The sequence below is a fragment of the Gymnoscopelus microlampas genome, assembly GCF_963454915.1.
Source record: "Gymnoscopelus microlampas genome assembly, chromosome: 4".
NCBI lineage: Eukaryota > Metazoa > Chordata > Actinopteri > Myctophiformes > Myctophidae > Gymnoscopelus > Gymnoscopelus microlampas.
In genome coordinates, this window is record NC_139941.1 from 40,738,762 (window position 1) to 40,765,333 (window position 26,572).

The following is a 26,572-nucleotide window of genomic DNA, read 5'->3' on the forward strand; positions in this document are numbered from 1 at the left end:
AACACTTTCAGCTATGTTCACATATCAAATATATCCAATAATTAATTAAATTATACCTGTACACACCATGGTACACTAGTCAGCAGTAGCATAGCCTATGAGCCTATGGCAAGTCACACAAACACAGGTGAGGGCTCTATGCACAGCAGCCACATTGGAAAGAGATTGGGCCACTTCCTCACTTCCTTCACAGGCGTTACCAATGATACTAATGAAGGCTCTGTTCCATTCAGTGTAGCACAGAGAGGTTCTCAAACGTTTGAATTCCAAGGACCTCCATAACTCTGAGAGTGTACAAATGGAACCAAATGGACCCTGACGAGTTACTGTACACACACGTCCTTGGACCCCCTCAAGGAACCATGAGGGTCCCTGGACCACACTTTGAGACCCACTGGTGTAGGATGGGAGCAATACCAAAACGGGGAGCAAACAGAACGCAGCAGGTCGGCTCATTGCTAGATGGGATTACATTGCTTGATAAATACATTAAATTATATCAAACCCTTACATGCCATGTCCTGGACGACGTACGTGTAGAACTTCGACCGACTTCGGGCAGGTTGCTTTTTTTCCTGGCTCTGCAACTGGAGGAATGTGTCACACAGCCATTCATTACAGAAACAAAGTTGAGACTGTGCTTTGCTTCCATCTAGTGGACATATTGTAGATTGCTCACAAACCCTTTATGAGTGAAAAAAAAGAGCAAGCTGCTCAGCCTTTTAATTTGGGTCATCATCATTTGTTTGGTATTTCTTTAGTGGGCCTACATCATGCATTTGTTTTAACCCATCTTAAGTAAATAGTTGTGTATAATGCAAATATGCAAATATTGGTGCTGTTAAATGATGTATCTTTTGGAGTTATTGCTGGTATACGAGATAATTGACATTTGGCTTATATTAGAGCAGTCTGGACTAGAATTTGTGAGTTTAACAGGTTCCTTTTACAGTTGCCTACCCATGTTGTTCTTTGCTTTTCCTCATCTAGTGTTGTATGAATGTACTTATTATGGATTATATTTTTCTGCATATCTTTACTAACCACCCCACGACCCGCCACCACCAAACACACATTTGCACTTAAAGGACCCCAATGGAAATGAGCTCTCAAGCCTTTTTGTGTTTATCCTTTTGACAGATATTTACAAGTCTATGGTCAGGTATACTGTATGCTAGTTTTGTCAATACAAACTTCAAACAATAAGAAAAAAAAGGAGAGATGCTGCTATACCATCAGAAACCATGGGTCGATGGATCCGTGTTGCTTGGGGCTCTAGGCTCAGAGAGAGTTTTTTTTTCTGTCGGCTGTCAGAGCCCTGAACAAGGACATGGTCAATAAATAAAAGAATAAAGGGAAAACAGCATAAAAACAATAATTAATCCTGTATAGATCTCAAATCGTTACTGCACAATATATACAAATGTATACAGTTACATCACATTCTGTAAAGACACTATAAGCTTCCCCAGTGCCCCACTGGACTATCTCTATCTCATTCACATATTATTCCTTTAATATATATATTTTACCTGTCTGAGTAAGTGACAAATACATCCTCTTGATTGACACGGAACCTGATGAAAAACAACACCACAGTAGCATGCATTATTTGGCTGACTAAATTACAATAAAATTATGCAAACACATTGGAGACTACTCTGATTACTGTACATGTCTGGTGACATTACATGGAGCATAAACCCTCCTGTCAACAGTTGTGTATTGTGTATAGTAAGTCCATTTCTTCATTTATTGCAGTAAACTGAGGAGACTTGCCGAAAATGACAGACATCCCTTTCTGTCCACTAAGCATGGGGATTCTCTACCTAGTACAGTACTCTACCCAGTCAGTAATAGTTTCTTCCCCTATGACATGGGGAAAGTATGTATTGCATTTACCCATGTCTTATTGTCAGTTTTTATTCCTTGTTTCTATTCTACATGATGTAACCGCATAACAGAAGCACTGTAGAGTCACAGTCATAGCTGTACTAGACTCTGCATCTGGTTCTCAGCACGTACCATTATTTGGTTCATGCAGCTCAACTCAGCTCCAGTAGTGAGACATTTCTCTGCTGTAGCATTGCTTTTCAAATTAGGCCATAAAACTGATGTCTTCAATTTTGTCGGGGGAACCAAGGTCAGGGACTACTTGAAAAGCAATTAGGTTCACCTGCAGTGCCACTAAAGATCCTTAATAGAGAAGATACTACAGCCTTCCCCCCATGTGAAAGGAAGATCTCGCATTCTGTGGTCAGTGTTGCTAGATCTCGTGAGAGTGTGTAGCTGACACAGACAGCTCTTGAACAAAGATAATTGAGAAGAAAAAAGGGGGTAAGGGGGTATGTGGTGTGGGGGATGAGAGGGAGCGTGAGTAGGGGGGTGGGTATGGGCAGTATGGCAGTATCATGGGTGTGGAGGTGGGGGGTATAGTAGCATCGTTCCCAGCCTGGGTGACCAATCAACACCATTAGTGTGTATTGGAACACCTGAAAGGCCTAAAGTACTTAAATTGTACTAACGTACAGTACTTGAGTAAATGTACTTAGTTACTTTTCACCACTAGTAGCATGTGACTGTATAGTATGAATGTGAGGCACAGAGTGTATGGCTTGTAGATCGGCTATTTTTTAGTTCGGTTGTAATCGCTGCTGCAGCGAGCCTACAATAATCTTTTTTCTGACTTCTTATAACTCTGATCCCAGTGAATTTCCTCCAGTGTTGTGGCATGACCTGTTTTTCATGACATTCTGAGAGAAAGATTCAATAGGCATGCAAACATTACAAAATATCAAATTTATTATGATCTTTAAAAAATTTGCACATGCACACCCACACAATAATTTGTAACCATCAATATAGGCTGATATTTCTTATCATAAAGCTAGCACACAATTGCAGACTTTTAAACATTATGGTATTGAAGACACCATGGGGAAAGCTTGCACTGTTTGATTATAAAGTTAAATGTACAAAAAAGGCAGTTTGAAAATCAAGTATAAACATTTAAAAACAATTTACAAATGGACAAAAGTACAAAAAGAGCAACAGTCACTCAAACTGAACAGAAGCAATGACTGATAGTTATATGATCCATAATAGGAAAAATGTACATCAATTCACTGTAGGTTCAACATGTTTGGCTGAGAATTGTACAGAAAGTTTTACAGAATGTTTTTTCATACATTCCTTTTTGGCAGTCTCAGTTTAAATGTATATAGAAAATATAGGCTAGATCTTTTTTTAAGGATCGGAGGATGGGATGAAGAACAGAATAGTATGAAGGAAAATGTGGAAAATCGTTTTCATTTCACATACAAAGACTTGGACATCTGCACAATCCTTTTGGGTAGCTTTTGATAAATACATTGGCTTTCATTTCTTCATACATTCACTACTCTATGTACTAGGGTGTTGGTATATTCAGACATACAGTACTTGGATCCTGCACATTTTAAACACAGGAGGAATCATTAATGACTGAATCAGATGGTTGGCTTCTATCAACTTATCTTAATAAATTCCAGATTTACCAGACTTTGGAAGGAAATGGGCGCTGTAGAGGTAGGCTTGTGTCTTGTTAAGAATACTATGACAAAATAAAAGGGTTAAGGTTGCACAATCAAACCTCGCAACTTAGAAACCCAGTGAACTCCCCTCTCCTCGAAAATGAAGAAAACAATGTGTTGCATGGTTGGAAGTAAATAGAATGTAAGAAAGTGCAGCAAATGTTAAATGTTAACATGACTTTACCCACATTGCTTATTACATGTGTATTGTTAACTTTATTCCAACTGTCCCTGAAACTGGTTTGATTGTGTGGAACCATCACTAGTGTTTCTTTCATAGAGTAGTCAATCTCATTTGCAAGTGCATCAATGTGGCATTGCTAACAGCAAATGTATAAGTTTATATCTACTGTACATCACATGACAAAATAAAGTGCCTCTATAGTATCTTCCGTAGAACAATGATGCAACATAAATCTCTAAGTAGGGGGTAAATGTTTTGCCTTTCACCTATTGTACAGTATCTTGTGTCTTCTTTTATATTTTTTTAGGTGGGGAATTACGAACGATGGACAAGGACAACATCAGGGCCATTTTGAGATTTGAAATATACGTATGTGAGCACTGATCTTCCATAGAATATGATGGTCACATAAAAGATTGCACATCACAAGTCACAAGTATATTTGCCAAAACCAAGACAATTTCATTTTGTGAAGTAATGCAACTACATGAATGAAAACCGGGCATACAATTGCACACTCCACTTGACAAAGTACAAACCATTGTGCATTTATAAGGCAAATACATGGAGGTTGGATATACTAGGCATTTCACCACCATTCAACTGAATGTAAATAATGTGATGCTGAATTCAGTTTAGTGACCCTGTAGCATATAGCATGTGCTTATTTAGTTGGATTCTGACCACTTCCCCACTTAGCATTCTTGTCTCTGTGTCTCTTATCACAAGTGTGTAGGGAGAGTACAACAGGAATCTATGATGTCGACTTAACTGTTAAAATCACATTACTGCATATTAGCCATGGTATACTGAAGTATTGCATGCTTCAATTACCATTCTGACATTTCCAAATCACTTTGCATGTGCTTTGAAGGGTCAGGAGGGAATGTGCTGAAGTAAGAACAGGCAAAACTCTCATACGCCTTGGAATACAAATTCAGTCGTTTTGAACGAGCTCAAGCCGGCACAGCCCCCCTGCCACCACCACAAAACCCAATTAGGTATTTTTCTTGCATCATTTGTGGACTCCAAAACAGACTCCATGGTTCGAATGAGCCCTCTGTGTTTGTGTGACACATGACATTCTGAGTTCTGGTCTTTTTAATCTCAGTTATGTACAGAGACATTGATCACACTGAGGACTTAACCTGGCATCAGACCATCCATGTTCTACATGGACAATGTTGTTAAGTGCCACAGCCTAATCTGCAATTTCTCATTGCCGCTCGCTCATTGCAGCTCCCGGCAGCACTAGTTTGATCTAACCCAAGGCTTGGAGGTAAGATATTCGATTCCAGCCTACAGCATGAGGTCTCTTGACCAGAATATGAAATAATTTATTCAAAATATGTATTGTAATTAAATAACAAAATACAAATTCTACTATACAATGGGTGTACAAGAATAGAGCATTTGCCACGCTGACCGATGCCACTTGAACACTGTAATTTTTCTGCTGCACTGAATGAAAATAAATGCAATAAAGAGTATTATATTCATGGTGAGGAAGTTGATGACATACTTTAGCAAGTAGATCGAGAAATTATTTTGCAGTGCCAAGTCTTTTGAATAGTTTCTTCCCTTTGGAGAGCAGTCCCTTTTTCTTTTCGGAGTACATGTCCAGTGGGCCCCTGATGGGACTGCCAGGCCCCATGGTGGCAGGGCCCGAGCCAGGAATGTGTGGGCACACTGTGGGAGAAGCAGCTCTTCTGGGCGGACCCGATTTTTCCAACGGAACCTAATGGGAGACCCGTAAGGGACAGTTCAGGGTTGTTAAAAAAAAAGCCAGCCGTCGCAACACGTCAGTCATTACTCACCCTGTCCACTTGGTCCTTTCTGTCTCAGAAGGGCCATCATAGCTCTGCATTTCCCCCAATGCTACTGTATTTCCCTGTTCTTGGCAGCTCACATCGACTGCTCAATTCTTGTTTTTTTGTTGTCCTGTGTACTGAGGAATAACCCCTTCCCTCCACCTCTCTGTTATGTAGGAACAGTCTTGGTCCAAACTACCACCAGTTAAGCTACAGCACCACAGCAGGTATAAGCAAGACAGCTCATATCTTCTCACTTCATTAGCAACAGAGTCTATCCAGACAAAATGACAAGCCAAGGCAAGGGCAAGTTCCTTTCACACAACAAGAGAGATACAGTTGTACGGTGTTACAATTTAGCACAAATGAGACATGTTCATAACACATTCACTTTTCTTCCTCTTAAACATATAATCACTCATACAACTGGGGTACAGAGTAACTACTAATATCTAAATATCACTTTTTTTGTAATCATGAGCTAAAAGGCTCTTTGAAATTGCACTTTGGCGGTATGGTTTAAGATTTTGAATATTAGTTACAAGACAGAACTCGGCCATTGTAACATATCAAAGTCCAAATCATTAATAAGATAAATATGTGAAGCTGATTATATTATAAAAGCTTTACATTTTCAAAATTTTGACAATACATTTTTCATCAAGGTAACTTGATGTTGTTTCCAGTTTGTTTCCCGTCTCTGCGTAAACATGTCAGCAAATGTTCTGCCATTTTACATCATTGCTTCAATGAGAGAGAAAAGGTGCACCCTGCTGTTGATAAAGATATAATACTGGGCTTTAGCTAAATTATGCCAATTTCAAATTTCTTCACATTGTCATTGAGTAGAGGTTTGAGTGGTAGAATCAGAATTTCTCACCGTTATGGATTATGTGAGTCAGGGTGCACCACTTCAGGAAAAGGGGAAGGTATTTGTCTAGATGTCAGCAGGAAAGGTTTAACCATTAATGTCTTGACTACAGCGGGTAATTGAGGGGTGTGCAACAGATGGCCTTTTAGCTAACCATGAGTTACAGCAGGAGAGACTTATTAGGCTTAATTTATACTTCATCACACGACCACGTTGCTTGACAAAAATGGCGTGTTTTCAATTTCTGGAAAAAAAAGTCAATCCGGTCATGCAACAAAGTATAAATATGTGTAAGACTGTGTGGGAGACGGACATTGTCATGTACAACACTCTGAAGACAAACAACTGAAGATACCATACAGTACTTCCTCTTTAATGCATTGGCTCGGGTCGTTATCCTCCAACAAACAAGCACAGGCAAGATTTTGAGGGACAGAGGAAGGAAAGGGTCTAAAACAACTACATAGCCCCCTTAAATGCAAGAGAACACCCAATGTTTCATATAAGTGTATGGTGTTGCATACCAGAAACTAAGGTTACCCATGTCATCTGCATTAGACGAGGAGTGCGTAATCTTGGTATCCTCAGTTGCTCACTTACGTGACGGTAACACAGCCTTTAAGGTGTGAAATGAACACTCTTCTTCTGTTTTGCCAAGCGGGTGGAGGAAAGAAATAAAAACAAATATATGTGGTGATGGCATTTCAATAATCTGCACTGTGAGAAATGTCAATTGTGAAACAAGGAAATAAACATCTGATGACACCTGTTGATAATCAAACAATTGCATTATTTGTTAAAACGCAAAGATTCACATCACGTTTACGGTTAAGAAATTAGTATGTGAAATTATTCTTTGATGGCAACATAGGCTAGGTGATGTTTTGTGAGCTACTTTACAAGAAAGCAATATACAAAACAAGGCTTTCAGGAGCAGATACAAAAGTACTGTACTAGCCATCATTTTCTTTTAATATATGTATATATATATATATATCTATATATATATATGTATGTATATATAAAAATGTTCAGGGAGAATCCATGCATCTTAAATATAGAACATGCTAAGCTATAGACTACATAGTTGATCTTTCAGTACATTAAAACTATTTACTCTATTAAAAATGATTTTGGATCAGAACACAGAATATTCATAAAGCATCTGTTACAATGCAAAATATGCATGTGCAAAAATAAAATGAAAATAAATTAAATTGTCAATAGACCCCCCCTTTCTTTTCAAGACACAGTATGAATAAAAAGTCACAGGTCCATCTCTGCCTCCATCTTCCTCCGTTAAATAATGCTTTATGAATAAAGTATATCCAGTTTTTTTGTTGTCGTTTTTTTGTTTTTTTTACAATGCATATCTTTCACAGCAGTAAACATGAAAAATAAAAGTACCTCTGTCAAGTATTTAGAATGTTGTCTTTTTTTCTTCTTATCATAGATCTGACACATCTACAGTATTTACAGTAAAGCAATGCTCCAGAGTCAGACTTCCCATTGTACTTACAGCAATGAAACACACACAAGCACAGACACAGGAAAAACAAAAAAACCCAAAAGGAGAGATAAGAGGAACTGAAAAAGAGAGTAAGACGGATGACAGAGGGGCTAGTACTGCGAAGGAGCATGTACCCTTTTGGTCTTTATCCGTGCTGGAGTGTCCTGGGGGTATCGAGATGGTGTGTCTGTGAGAAAAACCTCTACATCATCAGGCACTTCTTCTAGAAAGTTGGAAGGAACAAGTCCCTTGTGTCCATTGAGCTCACCCTGGGGGGTACAGAGAATATGAGTAAGAATCCCCGGGTCACATGCACACACCAACTGGAAAGCCCAACGCAGAGGAAAATGAAAGAAAAGGATATATACTGTCGTGCCAGTTTAACCGCTTTCTTGGTGTCCCTATTTTGGACATGTATTAATGTCAACAACATTTTCCAAAAGTTTGGAAAATAGCTGGCCCTTGGTATAACAAGTTTGAAGTTGATCAGTCGAACTGTTGCGGGGGACATACACACTCACACACAGAGACAGAGAGCGATACACAGAGAATCCTATGGGTGGTCGATTTGGATGCATTCTTACTTAAGAGTTAAACTAACAATGTAGATTTCACTGTGTAGGTTCACTTACACACACAATACACTGACACAGATATACATAAAATAGCGAACATAGACTCCATGTTAAACGCGCATGTACGTTCCCGATCTGGAACAGGCCTCCATGTTATGAAAAAGGTTAATAACCTTTTTAAAAGGTTTTAAAACATAAATGCTCAATACTCACATAGTAAAAGCCATCTTCATCTATTTCAGCAAAAACTGTTATGACATCACCGGCACAGAATGTCAATTCAGCCTGTCAGGGAAAGAGAGCATCGAGATATAATTGAACTGTTTTTTCTTTTGTTTTGTTTTGTTTTTTCTTCAATTGCTCACAGCACCTTGGGGTTTGAGGAAGAACACACCTTCTCGGGTTTGATTAGTGTGAAATATTTGTAGGGGTTAATCGAACTAATCGATTTAATCGATTATAAACATTATCAATGTGAATAAATAATCAAAATTTTCATAAATGTTCAAAGAATTTAAAAAAAAATAGTGAAAATAGCTGATCTACAAGCTCACAACACAACATATTGCAAAACTATGCATTGTGAGCTTATAGATCGACTATGTTGTGCTACACATTGTACAACAACTTGTAAAACGTGGCTAAAGTGATTAATTAGATGTTTTTTTGGATACGTTGATATACTGGGTGCGTTCGAAAATACAGCACTGAGCGGCAGTGATCGCACTGGCCAATACAAACTAATAGGCGAGTGTGCTCCGGTGCGTAATTTCCGAACGCACCCACTGTGTATACATATATATCTATATATATATATATGCATTAGAAAAACGATTATTCAATGCATCTAAAAAGTAAAGAAAATAATCGATAGTTGCGGCCCTCAAATACTGTGCTTCCTTCTCCAAATCAACATGATGCATTATCAATCCAAGTGTCAATTCAGTCTCAGCAGACAGACTGTTGCAACTGCAAATGCATCATATGTTGTAAGTGTGAAGAAGACAAGATTGCAACACACAGAGTACATGTCTCCTACTGGGGGTGTGGGGGGGTGTGGGGAGGCTCTCTCTAGATCACACAAACCAAGTATGTGTTTACTGTAGGAGACTGCTCAACACAAAGACCAAACCGAGGAGGAGAGATGCTGGTTCAGGCAGATGCATGAGGGGTTGTGTTCATGACTACAAGAAATAGAGAGGGGCAAGGGGCGGGGGGGGCTTGGAGTCCAATTGTCTAAAGCCCACCTTTTCTATGCACTCACTCCAGCCAGAGCCATATAAGGAGAGTTGCGTCACCTCCGTTCACTTCATCGGGGTAGCCTTCTACAGAGCCTTGGCGAATAGTGACAAAGCCCTAAACCGGAAGTTTACGGAATACACTGGAGTCTATGAGCGTTTGTCACTATTTCAAGTTTACATGAGCCACGTGACCGGCGCTGTTTTCTGCCCCCGAGGTGATGCAACTCTCTAATACAAGGCTCTGACTCCAACAACAGGGAAGAAACCAGTGGTGGAAAGGGTACTACTGTACATTTCTTTACTTAAGTAAAAGTATCAATACTGCAATGTAGAAACCTCTGTTGCAAGTAAAGGTTCCGGTAATAAAGATTTACTTGAGTAAAAGTACAAAAGTATTGGCATCAAATTATACCTAAAGTACCAAAAGTAAAAGTGCTCATTATGCTCACAACGCCTCGCATCGTGACACGTTGTGAGCTTGTAGATCGACTATTTTCAAATAGCCAAAGTTAAATAGGGCTGCTGAAGTGGTTAATGTATGCTTAGTAATAATAATTTAAATCTACAAAGTAACTAGTAACTTAAGTTTTCAAATAATTGTAGTGGAGTAAAAAAGTGCAATATTTGCATCTGAGATGTAGTGGAGTAGTAAAAGTAAAAGTATTGAAAATTGGAAATACTCCAGTAAAGTAAAAGTACCTCAAAATTGTACTTAAGGACAGTACTTGAGTAAATGTACTTAGTTTCTTTCCACCACTGGAAGAAACACACACCCACACATACACACAGAGAGAGCTGACAGTAACCGTCCTCCTCGCCCTCTCACTCACCTCCTCATTCAGTCTGTGGCCCGCAAACTGTCGGTGGCAGTGCCAATACAAAGGTGACAATGAGTAAAAACCGGCAGGGGGACATGGGGCCATCAATACAACATGGGAAAGTATAACTTTGAGACTGACTTTGAGATAAGTCTCATACACAGAGTTGGGAAGCAACATAATGAAGAAATAACAGAGTTAAGTAATTCAATTACAAACTAAATGCAACTAACAGTAATGAAAATAAATGTGTTGTTGACTGAATTACAGTTACTAATCAAAATACTGCAGATTACAAAAGGTTACACTCAAACGTCTTTCCACAATAAGAAGCATTATAATAGCAACATGTGTTAAAGCTAGCATTATGTCCTCAAGCAAGAATGCCTAGTGTGACAACCTTGATGTTATATTTTAGAACTTAGAATTTATCTAGAATGTAATAAAATGTAATCAAATGTATCAGGTTACTTTGATGAAGTAATACAAAATATTATATTACTTACAGATGACTAATATAATAATCAGTAATATAATACTTATTAAAACAGACTATTAATATAAAAATCAGTCATCTGTAATGGGTTACATTTAAAAAGTAACCCTCCCAACCCTGTGGGAAGCTCATACATGGTGACCCGTTTCCAATCCTGGGTCTAAATTAACAAATCCCCTTCCAATTAAACAAAATACACACACACAAATAAACAAACAAACAAACAAACAAAACAATGCATGTCTAATAGAAAATTGCGAAAATTGACAGCAGAATTAAAATAACATTTCTGTCTAGTTGTTCACTCGACATAGCTCTACCTCACGTGTACACATTATGCACTCAGCCAAATTGGTCTTAAGGATGTGTATTCCCAAAGCACACACTTATATAATTTTATTAAGGGACTGCACTGGACAAAACTGTGTACGGCACTTTTTATATGAATGTATGGAGAGAGAAAATGTCATGATAAAAGACAGTAAAGATCTGTAGCTGAAAAAGTAGAGTACCTCTACATCAACATTAGGAGAACTCTCCCGTGGGTCATAGTCATAGAGGGCCACCATTCTGCGTGTAGACAATTGGTGTGGACGCCCACTTCGCCTGTTCCTCTCTAGAGACAAAGGGGTGAAAACAAGGAGTGATCAGTTGAAATAATAAGTAAACCCTATTGAGAACATGACATGACTAACATCATTTATTCCCAAGCCTTATGAAGCTGATGAGGCGTTTGTTTAGTCTATGGTCGTATCTCATTCTGGGCTTAGGTCACAAGATTGTCTGGCTCACAAAGCAAACTATTCCTATGGTCATAATGAATGTTTTTTGATTGTGATGAGCACATTAGGTTAAAGGCACACACACACACACACACACACACACACACACACACACACACACACACACACACACACACACACACACACACACACACACTCAAAGTCTAAGTAAGTGATTGAAGCAAAGTTTGGAAAAACAAAGAGTGAAGATGAAGCTGAGGCAAGAGGAGCATTTCACTGGACACAGACCTCTCTTGGATTTTCTGGATCTGCGATTTATTGAGCGGCCATCTTTGAAACGGTCGCAGTTCACTTCACAGGAGAGTAGAGACAAAGAAAATTAAAATTGAGAAGGAAGAGTAAATATAAAGAGAAATGAGTGTTAGCGGGAAAATACAGTTCCATATTGCGGAAAGCTGGCCAGGTAGAGGGGAACGGCAAAGTAAAAAGAAAGGGGTGGAAATAAAGAGGTTCAGTTAATGAGAGGGATTCTGACCTAATTTCTCCACAGGAGTGTTGAGTGGGAGAAAACCCTGTTTGATCAGCTGGTCCATCATCTCGTCATCCTCCGTCTGGATCTCAGAGACCATGTTACAGGGGATCAGACCCGCACGATCACGAACCTCTGCCCTGTAGAACCCGTCTGTGTCTTTATTCCCAAACACCTAAGGAACACAGACCAGACCTCAGGTGAAAAATAAATTATGGTTGTTTGGTACTCCTAATTAAGCCCAGTTTATACTTTGACGTACAAATGTATCTCTCACAGAAAATAACAGATTTTCCACAGAACAAGCATGCAATCCTAGATGAGCTGTGACTCGCTCAGTTTGTGTTTGAAATGTTTGGACAGACAGACAGACAGACAGACAGACAGACAGACAGACAGAACGAACAACCGAACGAACAACCGAACGGCCAACAGAGTGGCATATACTATACTACCTTCAGCTACATGGTCGCAGTGCAACAAAAACTCACAACATGGCTGTTCAACAAAGTATAAATTATGCCGGCTTTAGTCAATCAGAGCCACATAGCGAAACACATCCATCTCAAGTTGTTATACATTTAACACTCCGGTGTTAATAGTCTTAAACGTATTTACTCATTAAGATAAAAAACTAAAACTGCAGCATAGAGACAGAGATTAAATTCCCTGACAGTCTGTGAATGGAAGCCCTACCTTTATGATCTGTCCTTCTTTGAAAGGCAGCTCCTCGTCAGCAGCATCCGGGTTTGGGGACATGGATAAGGGGTCATAGTCAAACAGGGCCACAAATATACGGCATAGTTCTTCTGGTTCCGATTCCTCATAGTACTCAGGTTCGCGCCGCCCCCTCCCATGTCCGTGGCTACGGCTGCCATAGCCGTCTGAAACAAAAAGAGAGACCTCTGCTGCTACTACAGTACCTGCCTTCTACCATGATGGCAGGTAGTACAGTAGGCATTGATGAGAGCAGAAGGTGCTGACAGGGGAGAGAGACATGAGACACAAAGAGCCAGAGATCAAACGATACATAATAGTGGCTTTGGTTTAATGTGCTTCGCTTTCAACAGCTCAGTTGTGTTGTGATCATATATTCAGGACGCCTTTAACATATATCTGTGCCAGAACTTAGAAAAAACGTCTGATTTCTGGCTTGATAGACACTCCTCTTCACAGAACAACTTTACACTCCAGCTTATGTTATGCTTAGCAAAAAAGTGTGCAATGTGTTACTTGACAAAAATAAAAATGTCAACTGAAAAGGTGTTGAGGTAAGTTGGACAAATCGCACCACACATTTTCACTGAAGCATAAATTAGGCTATGGTGTATACACACAGAAACATTGACGCAAAGACAAAGGTAGGAAGGACATGTCAAGCTGCGTCTTTTGGTGCAAGGGAAAACTAATGACCATGCATGTTAAGGGAATGGAGGGAAACTGTAACAGCGCACTACCGTTCATTGCTGTTTCACTGCCTTATCTCACAGAGGCTGGACTCATGCATGCTTTCCTGGCATAGGCAATGACGTTTGTATTCAAGTATCAATGCAGAAGGGACATGCTTTACATGTCTGGAAACAGTTGTTAGCAAATGAATGAATGAATAAATAAATAAATAAATAGAGAGACATTCCAAAGAGAACTCAGAAAATCAAATGCAGCCAATCCACAGCAGTTGGTGGCTTTACAGATATCAGTGACAGTGAGGGGAAAGGGTGAACCTGATATCAATTAACCATGCTTCTTATGGACCACCTCAAATGTTTCAATGGCAGAATTCTGGACTCGGCCTCAGTAACTCTGTCGCACTGCGACCAAAAGTGAACCAATTACAAATGCAGCTTATGATGAATATTTTTTTAATGAAATTCATGTTAGAAGACTAGGTTGATTTTGATGGCAGCAGGTTTATGAATGGCTGATAGAGTGATACCGACAAGGCAACAATGCACTAACTCATCCAATGATGACTTTCCTTCTCACTGTTGGTGAATAACTTGTCATGCAAAAAAAATAAAAAATTAAAGAGTGAAAAAGAGGCAAATGCTCCTGGGAGACAGGAGGAGAAGGAAGAGCTGGGTTTGATAGGCAGCAGGGATGGGAAGGGTAGGTTGGTGGAGGATTCCTGGGACAGATGCTGTAAAGGGGAGAGGGAACATACAGTGGAGGCCAGGATGATTCTCATTGTCCAGCCACGGGAAAAGTGGCCATCTTGTCTTCTCCCGTCAGCTTGGCATCTGCTAAGCTAAAGCTAAAACAAAACCCATTGGCTACCAACAACCCAGAACAACTAGGAAAAGAAAGGATCCACCATTGATATCACTGCAAGGAACTCAAAACAAAAAGGTTTTTTTTTTTACCCCACTGCTTTTGTTTCCCCCCCTAGTTATTTGTCAAGGTGAATTACAGTATCATCTGGAGATGAGGCTGCACCACATACCATATTGATGCTCTGAGGACATAGGCCATATCCTGCGTCGAGCTACACTGCCATAGTAAACATCCTCCTTGACAGGTGAGAGGTTCCCCTCACTCCCCTCACTGTTACTGTCCATGGTGATCTCTACAGAAGACACCAATCACAGCGTTACCATCAGAGACCCCATTCCCCAAAACACACACTCTGCACTGCGGTACCCCTTTCAAACATGCGGAGGGGCCAAGGATGAAGGCGGCTGGGGGGAGAGGGAGGGGGGGGCAGAATACCACAGGTTTCACTCTGGAGTTATTTGGTGTAAAACAGCAATGCTTTCACTATAGTGACAAGAGGGAAGGCGGGGGATCCTGATAAAAGCAAAGACAAAGCATAGATCTACAATATAATGATGTATCTACAGCGATTCTCTGCCAAACAACAGCACATGAACAGTTGGTGTGAACACTGACTCATAATGAAGATGAACAGCTGCTGCAGCGTAACATTGGTCTACAAAGTCATTTAACCACATGAACCCTAGCAGCCCTAATTCTGGGGGGAGAACTTTCTGTGAAAATAGCTCGCGACGTGTCACATCGTGACGCGGTGTGAGCTTGTAGATCGGCAGAGATTTGGTGTGGAGGGAGATCAACTAGGGACCTCAGTCAACTAGGGCAGTGGTTCTCAACCAGTGGTCCGGGGACCACCAGTGGTCCTTGGGGGGGTACCAGGGGGTCCCCAGCGAAATTAGTTAACATAGCGGCACAATCATTTTAACCACTTCGTTTTGGCTATTTTTGAAAAATCTTGAAAATGTGTGCATATCTTTGAATATATATATATTTTTAAAGTGAACATTTTTGACTCAAATCTTTACTTCTGGGGGTCCCTGGCACAAAGCATTTTCAGATGGGGGCCCGTGGCCAAATGTATATCAATTTAGGGGTCCTTGGCATGAAAAGGGTTGAAAACCACTGAACTAGGGTTTAAGTGGTTAAGCTTCATGTTGTCTGTGCCAGAGGGGATGTTCAGCTCGGCTCACGCAGGTCAAAGGAACACATCACTACACAACATCAGCGACCCCTGCAGGAGGCGGACGAGGCGTCTCTCCTCGTGTCGTGACCTCACTAACCAATGGAGGGAATGGGCCGTCGCTGAGGGGGGGCGCCGATGTGCACCGACCTCCTCCCTGAGTGGTCCAGATGGTCGGCCGAGCGTCCGTGCGACGGCGGGTTTCCAATGATCTTTAGAGTAAGAGACAACACAGCAATATGTTAGAACAGGTTCCCTTGTCCTGCAGTAGCAAAGCAATTATATAAACACCAATGTACAGTAAAAAAAAACATTTAAACATTAAAAACAACACTTAAAACAATTGAAAAAACCATAAGAGCAAATGTTGTGGCTTCCATTTGTCCTTAGGGGAGGAGAAAATAAGAGCAATAAACCCATGGAAAGAGAAATAAAACACAGTAAACCAATAAACCATCAACAAAAGAAAACAAAATCAAATCAGCCCCCACACAACTGCATGGATTGGGGGTGGGAGGGGGGTGGGGTTAGGCTGGGTTCAGATGTTTAGCTAAAGACCATTTGTTTTGTTCGTTTTGTTCTTTGCATGTCAGATACCTTGATGAGAAAAGTAAGTGACTGAAAGCGATAAAGAGAATGACAAAGATGAGAGAGAAAGAGTTAAGAGTAAATGAGCATGGACAAAAGAATGGACACAAAACAAAATATGATGAGACATGGTTAGCTGAGCAATTCTAGCATCAGCCTGGGGGCCACTATTACTGCAGACTAAAGCTTGATTTATACTTAGTTAGGCGCCAGTGTCGCGCGCCGAAAACAGAAGATCTACAAGCTCACAATGGGTTACATTGCAACGCATTTTGAGCTTGTAGATCTGCTATTTTTTGGCATGCGATACTGGCGTGCAACTACATATAAATAGGACTAAAAGCTTAACATGTGAGGGATTTGTGGTTGCCCTGCAAGCAAGCCTCTATAGTGAACAAAAGAAGGGTATTCTTTGCTTCAAAGCCCGAGAGAAGGAAAAGAGAAAATAGACCTAATATGATGCATATCAGCTTGAGGGCTGAAGCAGAGTCAAATTAAATCTGCACAGACCACAAAAGGAACTGTTCTGCTGTTGTTTATTGTATGCAAGGCGACCAGAGTTGCTAGAAGATTCCAGCGTGACATAAAGCAATAAGGCTGCAGTACTAGAGGTCTAAAAGTAAGAAGAGACACATCAAGCTGTTGGCTGGTGAAGAAAAGGTGAGGGCAGGGGAGAAGAGGGGAATGGTACAGTACATCCCCATGCATTGCAGAGAAACAGCCATTAGTTGAGCTGCCGTTGTCCTTTTCCCTCAGAGACATGAGAAACCAAAACTTAGTTAAATGGCCTTTAGATAATCAAAAGCTTTACTTGAAAAAACATAAAAACACTCGACAATCTATGTAGTATATTAGCAAACTAATATACACACAAAATAAAACATCAAATAAGAACAACCATGAACATGTAATGTAACCTTTACAGAAGATTGAAAACGAGTGAAAATTAAAGGAAAAGGGGGGTACCCATGAACAAAAAAACAAACCAAAACACATTAAGAAAATAGAATGGCTGCTGCTTGCTGATGAAATGTACAGCAGAAAGCCTGAATCACACACCAGCGTCTGGTCCCGGTTGAGCCTGGACATAGACTGTGCCCTAGCCTCTCTGTGTGGACTGTAATAGGCCCTGTCCAGTTCGTTGAGCCTGCCCTCGCTCAGGGCTCCTTCCCTGGAGAAGCTCCTGGGCCCCGCTCCTCGCCCAGGGCCAAAGTGCTCCCTGTTCCTGAAATCGCCCCTGTGTACCGACGTGGCTGCAGGTACTGGCACGTCACAGTAGTCCTCCTCCATGCTACACTGACGCGTCAGAGTTCTTTTTCGACCCATGGCCAGGGCCCGCCGTTCTACTGGCCCCTCACAGTGGATGATGCGGATGGGCCCCCGCACGGGGCTACCATGGGTGTAGTAACCCCGGTAGCCTCGTCCCAAAGAGCCCTCCTCCTCGCTGCCACAGTCCAACCCACTGTCAGGACTCTTGGTGTTCTGACGGCTCGGTCGGCCCAGGCCACGCTCCTCTGCCGTGTATCCATAGTGGCCGTCGTGGAAGCGCGGCGAGGAGGACTGGCGCTGCAGCCGGCGCACGCTCTTACCGGCGGAGACGTGCTGGTCCTGCTCGTAAATGCGATCTCTCCTCCGCTGGGAGCGGGGCGTTCCCGGACGCCCTCCGTCCTCGTAGCACAGGCGCTGTCCCAGGCCGTCCACGCCGTCTGGCTCCTCCTCGGCCACCTCTGGGATGCTGTGGAGACGTTTGCTACGCAGCGACTTCTGTTTCACCACCTCTCTCTGGAGGTCCCAGCAGTCTCTCTCCTCAGCAAGATCCTGACGCTTGTAATAAGCCTTTAGCCGCGAGAACCGGGAAGCAACATGTCCACATTTGCCATGGTTCAGAATTCAGTCAAAAAACGTTTGGTTTAGATTTGAGGGAGGGTTTGTGCAGTTTTTGAAGGTTTTAGAACAGGTAGGAAACAATAATGTGTGTGAATAGAAAAATAAATTGGGGGAAAGACAAAATAAAGACAGAATTAGTTATTTGTGGCAATGCAGTAAGACATGCAGTCTCATTCCATGAGGGGAAATGGCATGCTCTGGACAGGAAATCTGTGGAGTAATAAACGATAAATACAGCACTATGCATGAGTCTGGACAGTACACAGTACCCACACACATATGGGAAAAACTATCCATACTGCAAAATGAAGTGACAGCCAAACAGATACACTGCTGGTGAGGAGCAAACAAAACACTGAGGTCGATGAATTGGTGACAAACAAAAAGCCTGAAGTTTTTATGTGGATCAATGAAATGAAGTGGAAAAACAAACTATACTGTATGTGAAGCTAAGTAAGGAGAAACACCTACAAACAGGAGTACAATGGGATCGACAAGTCCAAGGTAAAACATTTTAAAAACTTCAAAACAATTAAAGTATCTCCGCTTGTAGTGTAGGATGCATGTCTTAATAATAAGGATGATGTATGCAGTTATATTTCTATCTACAGCCATGAAAGAATGTGGCATGTGATTAACAATTGTGCATGGTCTCTACTGTCTTCCTCCCTTTCTCTCTCACTCATTTATTCATTGTCTACATCTTTCCACCTGGGGCCAGTGATGTCAATGTTTTGCGGTTGTGCGTGAGTATGAAAAGGCACAGGGCAATGGCAGGAAGGAATGTAAAAAAGAACTGTCATTACATCATTATGGTGCAATTATGTTTAAATCAGCAGTCACGGTTGCAATTTGAGATGTAAGTGTTGGTTTTTTTGCTGCCACACACTCACTTTCCATGTTCTTTGTGAGAGGAATTATGTTGACAGTCAATTATGCTTGAAACTGAAAAGGAAAGTCACACAGCTATATCTGAAAGGTGGCAGACCATGCCAGCATAATCTCGGGGAAGACACCAATGTGCGTGTGACAATCGCCATGAGAGGGAGAGAGAGAAAATAGCATTTAACATTAAATTAAGTAGGGATGTCCTGATCAAATCACCCAAAACATGTTTCTTTTCAAATCCAGCATGATCATTCAGCACGTCTTGTCAACATGTCAAAGACGGTGCTGTATTAGGCTATAGTAGTTTTGGTGCAAGCTTTGCCGATCATTTGCACTGTAAACTCTGGAAAATGGGCCAAAGATTGAAAAGGTTTTATTAGGTGTTAATCTAATAACTTGCACACGCAAACTTGCATGTCTTGTCCAATGTCCATGATTGGATAGTTCCGGTCCATAGTATGGACCCAGCCCTAAAGGGACTACTGCTCTGCGTGTAGTAGCCAAAATATGCATACAGTCTGTGCTGTTTTTCTTTTATTTATTTAGGCTACGCACATTTGTCTTGGTTACTATCATTTCCGGTAAATTAGCCCCTTAGTGTGGTTTCTCCTTTTTACCTGTTCAGTTGTATGGTGCCGCGGGTTTGGGACGAGTACGTTTAATAAACAGTATAAAACCCAATAAGTTGTTGGTATTGATTTGTTTGAACTTGTCACAGTTAAGAGCTTATGATTAGCCTCTAGTGGCACCTTTAATCGAATTAATTGATAGTAAATACTGCAATTATAAATGTTCGAAAATTATAGTTGTCGTTGACCGATTTGAAAAATATTTGAGAATTGAGGCATGCGCAAACACACACACACGAAGATTCCACATGCATGATCTCCTAATGGAGATAATAAGCCCGCACAAATTCAACACTAAACACTAAACTTAAGCTATATCAATTTGATTTGTCCTTTACCACTACAAGTATTTGTTAGTCAAACTAAATGGCCTTTTTCCACCACAGTTTTTTCATACAGATGGCGATAATTTGGGATGCATGTACAGTACAATGATGTCACAGAAGTGACTTGAACTGATGGCAACATAGAAACAGGTGGATGTTGGCAACAAAGAAACAGGTGGATTCAACATTGATGTGTTTCACCCACACCAATGAAAACAAATGTTGAACACTACTGTACAAATATAGTTGACAAACACAAATCATTCACATTTCTCATAACCGCTCATATTAAGCTGAACAATAAACATAATTGTAATGTTTACTTTTTCAGTACAATGTCCTATTGGCCATACATCCACACAAAGTCAAAGACTAAATGACAAGATCATACATTGAAAACAGAGAAATTATACATTTGGACATGGGACAGACAAAGAAAAGTGAACAAATTCCATTTAAGTACTCACTTAAATGAGATTCCCATATGCACTTGATATGCCATGACCCTTTCTTTGCAAATGGTATACTGTACAACAAAACTCCAATTTCAGTGTCACACTTCATATTTCTTTAAAAAAAACATATGTTGAGATATTTTGGTTTTAAGAAATCTAATGCTCATTCAATGCAATAAATACAATGCATCAAAATGTATTGCAAGCCAGAAGAACAGTAATTATGCCCTTATAGGTTACATCGTCTATCTATGGTTACATGCGGCATGCGAGGCATTCACATGAACTCAGCCTTAAATGAAAACAAGCAGTGATAGGGATTGAATATGGGGCTGGGTAGGTGGTTTGGGTTTGGGGGGGTGGGTCATTTAGCTAAGGCAAGACTGTGCAGCTCAGCCACGCAAAGCCACGGTGGGCCTGAGCGTAGAGCCTGTGAGAAAGACAGATGGAGCCATCCTCCAGAGAGGCCTTAGTTGTTCATTGTGGGGGGTTGTGCCGTAGTTTACCTTGAGAGTGTTGTGGGAGTTGATGCTCCGCCTGCGGCCCTCCTCCAGCTGCATCTCAGAGTAGAGGTCCTCCTCGTCCTCCTCCATGATGTCGGAAAGGTCGGAACCCCGGCTGCTTTCCGTGTGGTACTCCTCACTGTGGCTGTAGTGGTGATGATGGTGCTGCTGAGGGGGAAGAGAGGCAGAAAGAGAGAAAGGGAGAAAGGTCAAACAGGAAGTGGTTTGTTTACAAGTAAACCCTCTATACACTAAGTAAGTGATTAATTAGTTGACTAGGTTTGGCTCTGTACTTGGTCCCATATTTTTCCTTCTACACCAAATATCTTTGCTGAAAATAGCTGCTCTACAAGATCACATTCCCACAATGACGGGTTGTGAGCTTGTAGATCAGCTATTTCTGGGGGCGAATGTTCACCCCCAGATTAGAACAGGCATGCTAGGATTCATGTGGTTAATACTGTAGGATAGTAGAGACTGGGAATTCAGGCAAAGGGGGGAAAGACTCCGACCAGAATCAAACCAGGGACATTGTAAGCATCTGGGTCAGCCACCAGTGCACACCATAAATTGTATTTCTCTTTGGTATAGAACATTTTCTCCTTCCAGAGTGCAAATCTCCACAAATGCCTCAATCTCAACTCTGAGAATCCACTGTCCAAGTTAGAAGCAGTACACAGCCTGGTGTCACCACAGTCTACTGTACTGTAACTACTCTTTGTAAATTGATTTTAGACCACATTGTGTCAAATGAAAGTAGGGAAACGGTGCCACTGATGCTGGGGATTTTATAAACTCATACAAATATACAATGTTCTACCATAGTGAATCAAACAAGCATACCTTATATTATTGCCTTTTGTGTATAATACCTGTCTGCCAAGCTCTGAGCCTCTCAGGAATTCATCTACTGAAGCCCCTCTTCTCCTCGCATGAGGAGAATCATAACCGTCTTCTTCCTCATCAGAGTTCAGTGAATGCAGAGCATTACCACGATCACTGAAGATGTTCCTCTTCTCAACCTGACAAACACAATACAGGTCTTTAGACTTATTGTTTTGTAAGCAATGCATGTAATGTTTGCAAGCATTATTGCAATGTTTTGCTTAATCTAATAATATATATATATATATATATATATTCAATCTTCTGTAAAGGTTACATTACACACACACACACACACACACACACACATACACACACACACACACACACACACACACACACACACACACACACATATATATATATGATCACAGGAGAACTTTACCCATCAACTAAAGATTCATGTCATTTATTTAAAAAAAAACTCAAAATGTTCATCATGGTCAACTGTAACTTAAGCTAATCCATAATGGTGACATAAGGTAATCAAGAATAACATGATGGTACTGTAGATGCTCATCAATGCTCCAAACAGACCTCTTGACGTTTACCCAGCAGTCAAAAACAACATTTCATGATGCTTTTATGATTCATTTATAATTTATTTTATTAATCTTCTGTCGATCGATTAATTGATTAAGTAATCCTTTCACACGGTTTTGGTCCATGTTACAATTGTAACATGTAACAACAATTGTTACGAAGCACCGTAACACCTCACGTACCCGGTTGCCCTCGGCGAACACCCTCTGCGCAGCTTCCCTGGCCATGGCCTTGGCGATGGTGTTGGGGATGGGGACTCCCTGAGGCTGTGGCAAGATCCTCTGCGGAGAGGGCGAGCGGCGTTGCTGGAAGTGCGGCGGCGGCTCCAAGGTGTGCCGAGGCAGGGGTGAAGGTGAGCGCTCCCAGGGCTGGCCGGGCCGCAGGCCAGCCTCGTGCTCTTTGGTTTCTGGCTCTCTGGCACTTATTAAAGGTTTGGACTTGGACATGGGGTGGTGGGCCTGAAAATGCTGGGGGTGGGGATGGACCGACTGCATCTGTGTTTGTGAGTGAGGCAGCGTGTGGGGCTGTTGGGCTCGAGGCAGGGCCTGGACCTGGGGCTGAGGGTGAGTCGGGGGATAGGTGGACGGGTACGGCGTGTGTGATTGCACTTGGTGGGGGGGCATAGAGTGGGGAGACGCGGTGGCGGCGCGGCGGGCGAGGCGCGGAGAGCCCAGGAGATTGTGTGGAATGATGCCCACGGGCGAATCCTGGGACTCCCCTTGTGCTGATAACGTCCTTACTATGACCTCCCTGGCCTCCAGACACTGGATCCTGTTCAGCTCCACGGTCACATAGTCCGCCGTAGGGTACATGACCTCTGCTATCTGCACACACACAGGAGCCAGGACAAAATTAACTTAACTGGAAGGGCAATACCAGTGTATACCAGTGGTCTGAAACCCCCTTTTGACTTACTGTAGGTAGGCCTATGTGCAGCTTTTGCGTCCATTTATGAAGCGTATTTTCTAAAGATGTACAATAACATACATCTATCATCATGGCAAAAACTGGTGGTGAAACCGACTGAACTACAAAGCCAGGTCGGCCGTATGGACCTAGAAGATTTAACCCATTCAGTCTGGGGACACATCTCTGTCATTTTAGATTTCTTTGGCTATTCAAAATGTTCTTGCTATTCCGCGCTATGAGCTTGTAGATCTGCTAATTTTGAAAAATTGTGAAGATTTGTGCAAATCTTTGAATATATATATTTTTTATGCAAATATTTGTAACTCAAATCTTTGCTTTGAACAAAATATTTTACAAATGTTCGCTTTAAAAATATATATATTTAAAGATTTGCAAAAACACGGCACTCATGGGTTAACCCTGGCATAAGTCACAACGTGTTATATTTATTGTAATTATAGCAGCCCATTTCAGACAAATTGGGGCGGGTAATATAATACATGTTTGCCTCCCTCCCTCCCTCCCCCGCCAAAACAATGTTCTGATGACTCAATCCTGAGTGGCTGGAAAGACACAAACATGTGAACACACACACACTGACACAGACACGACAAATGCCGTGCATCTCTGGCTGAGTATGTGGGATGCAGTATAATGACACACCTAAAACATTACCGCTGTTGTTAAAAGAGCCAGAGAGCCTATTACAGCCTTGTTCGCAAACCGCCTTACATAACTGTTGTTGCCATGGGCTAGAGACGTCAGTCTTCTATCAATTATGTCCAGCAGATGGCAGCACAGTCACGCTACCCCGACAATGATGGGGATTTGAACAGATGACACCTGAGTGGTGGAAGATGTACTCGGATATTTTACTTAAGTAAAAGTAGCAATACCATAATATAAAAATACTCTGTTACAAGTAAATGGCCTGTCTGTGTTCAAAATGTTACTTGAGTAAAAGTACAAAAGTATTGGCATCAAAATATAGCAGTACCAAAAGTAAAAGTACTAAGATGTTTGAAAATAGCAGATCTACAAGCTCACAACGCGATGCGTTGTGAGCCTGTAGATCGGCTATTTTCAAATAGCCTATGTATAAAATAGGGCTGAAGTGGTTGATGTACGTTTTATAATGTAATCATGTATCTTTGCAAAGTAACTAGCAACTTAAGTTTTCAAATAATTGTAGTGTAGTAAAAGTACAATGTTTGCCTCTGAGATGTAGTGGAGTAGAAGTAAAGGTATTGAAAATTGTAAATACGCCCATAAAGTAAAAAATACCTCAAAATTGTACTTAAGTACAGTACTTGAGTAAATGTACTTTACACCACTGGCTGACACTGGCAGAATACATAGAGAAAACAAGCGTATTCTTATTTACCCTACCTTTTGTCCTTTTGTCCATACCACATAGCCAATCACACTGGCACCATTTGAGGTCCCTGAAGGGGTCAGGGTTGGGGGTTTCCATCTAATCTGCACTACCCCAGGTGTTTGACCACACTGGACCTGCACCTCCTGGGGGGGGAAAGGGGGACCTGGGGAACACAGTATACACACACGGATCAGAAGAGAAAGTGTAATACATACAACACTGACTAAACCACGGGTTCACAAACTTTTTAGCTCGAGACCCAAAAGAGAAATGTAATGTCTCCACAGGACCCAAGCTAGTGGAAATAGCCGATCTACAAGCTCACAATGCGTCGCATCGCTGCGCGTTATGAGCTTGTCGATCTGCTTGTAGCTTGTACATCTGCTTGTAGCTTGTAAATCTGCTTGTAGCTTGTAAATCTGCTTATAGTTCTGCTACTTCTTTTGGGTGCTTTTGTTTTCAAATTTATGGAATTTCTTAGATTATTTTAACGTATTTACTTATTCATGAAATTCTTTTGAAAATTCGTTTGAATTTGTTTTTAAATCATTAAAATAAATGGCATTTGGGGGATTTAAAAAATGTACTTACAAAAAAATAAAGGGATATTTTACCCGCGACCCACAATTGGGTCCAGACCCACTGTTTGGGAAACAGTGAACTAAACCACTGGTGTTCTCTTTCATCAAGCGGAAAATAGATTTCTCACCTGATTCTGTAACCGTTCTCATATTTAATAATCATGACAGGATGTTATGAAATGAGTTATGTGAGGGATAATATATATCCACTGAACATTATTCTCAAATACAGTCTAATATCTTGCCCGCATATGGTATGCATGCAGGCATTATGTTCAGGCTCTTCGAGAACATAATGCATATATGGATGAATGTATTGGTATCAGAGAGCCTATTACAGGTATCTCAGGTATCAGGTATTATCATCATATCATTTATTTAACCAGGTATGTCTCATTGAGATTAAAATCTATTTTCTAAGAGTGATCTGGTCAAGAGAACATTGTTACAGCAATAAACACAAACAATAGTTACAATACAAACAGACAAATTCAACTATATTGTGTTCAAGTGAACACAATACAGACTGGGTCAATGACACAAAACGATTTAATTGAAAATGTTAAAAGCAAGCGCCAAGACAACTAATTTCTCCATTTTATATTCCCCCATAGTAATCAGCTCTGGCAAGTTCGTTTTGTGTATGCTTTATGTCACAAACATTGTTTGTACATTTGTTTGCATTAAAGGTAGGGTAAGTGATATTTTTTGGTATTTATTTATTTTTAGTACTATATTCTGATAGTAATCATTGAGTGTTTGTTCGGTCACAGGGGTCTCTCCGGCTCTTTAGTAAACAGAATATAGTACATTTTCAGGTAGGTGACAACATTTAAGCCAATCAGGAGAGAGCACTGAAAATGCATTTTCTGTTTAATAAAGAGCTGGAGAGACATGGGAGACTCCTTTTACTTAACAAACACTCTAGTCTATAGCAATGAGTACTATCAGAATATAGAGCTATTTAACACTTATTTTAACCAAAGTAAATCACTTACCCTCCACCTTTAATACGTGTGAAGTGAATTCACACGTTAAGTGGATATGCACTATACGCAGTAATCTCATAATCTATAGATTTTCAAAATAAGTACATTATTACAAGGAACACAAATGTAAATATCATAATTTGTAAAGCCACATTTTAATGCATTTATGTATACTGTATCTATGCATTTTGATGCATAGATACATACAGA

At 40.9% G+C, this 26,572-nt stretch overlaps 1 protein-coding gene across 1 annotated transcript in view; it reads right to left on the reverse strand.

The window, feature by feature from the left end:
* Window positions 1-5,178: 5,178 nt before the first annotated feature.
* rimbp2b (RIMS binding protein 2b) overlaps window positions 5,179-26,572 on the reverse strand; it is an 82,820-nt gene continuing 61,426 nt past the window's right edge. The window contains exons 13-26 of the mRNA XM_084056084.1: window positions 24,804-24,955; window positions 22,688-23,329; window positions 21,950-22,099; window positions 21,081-21,245; window positions 17,449-18,225; window positions 15,902-16,013; window positions 14,794-14,916; window positions 13,047-13,234; window positions 12,357-12,525; window positions 12,110-12,172; window positions 11,591-11,694; window positions 8,737-8,808; window positions 8,083-8,217; window positions 5,179-5,494 (exon numbers count right to left, since the gene is read on the reverse strand). Of these exons, the coding sequence (XP_083912210.1) occupies window positions 5,300-5,494; window positions 8,083-8,217; window positions 8,737-8,808; window positions 11,591-11,694; window positions 12,110-12,172; window positions 12,357-12,525; window positions 13,047-13,234; window positions 14,794-14,916; window positions 15,902-16,013; window positions 17,449-18,225; window positions 21,081-21,245; window positions 21,950-22,099; window positions 22,688-23,329; window positions 24,804-24,955 (3,047 nt within the window). The 3' untranslated portion in view covers window positions 5,179-5,299. The remainder of the gene's footprint in view (window positions 5,495-8,082; window positions 8,218-8,736; window positions 8,809-11,590; window positions 11,695-12,109; window positions 12,173-12,356; window positions 12,526-13,046; window positions 13,235-14,793; window positions 14,917-15,901; window positions 16,014-17,448; window positions 18,226-21,080; window positions 21,246-21,949; window positions 22,100-22,687; window positions 23,330-24,803; window positions 24,956-26,572) is intronic.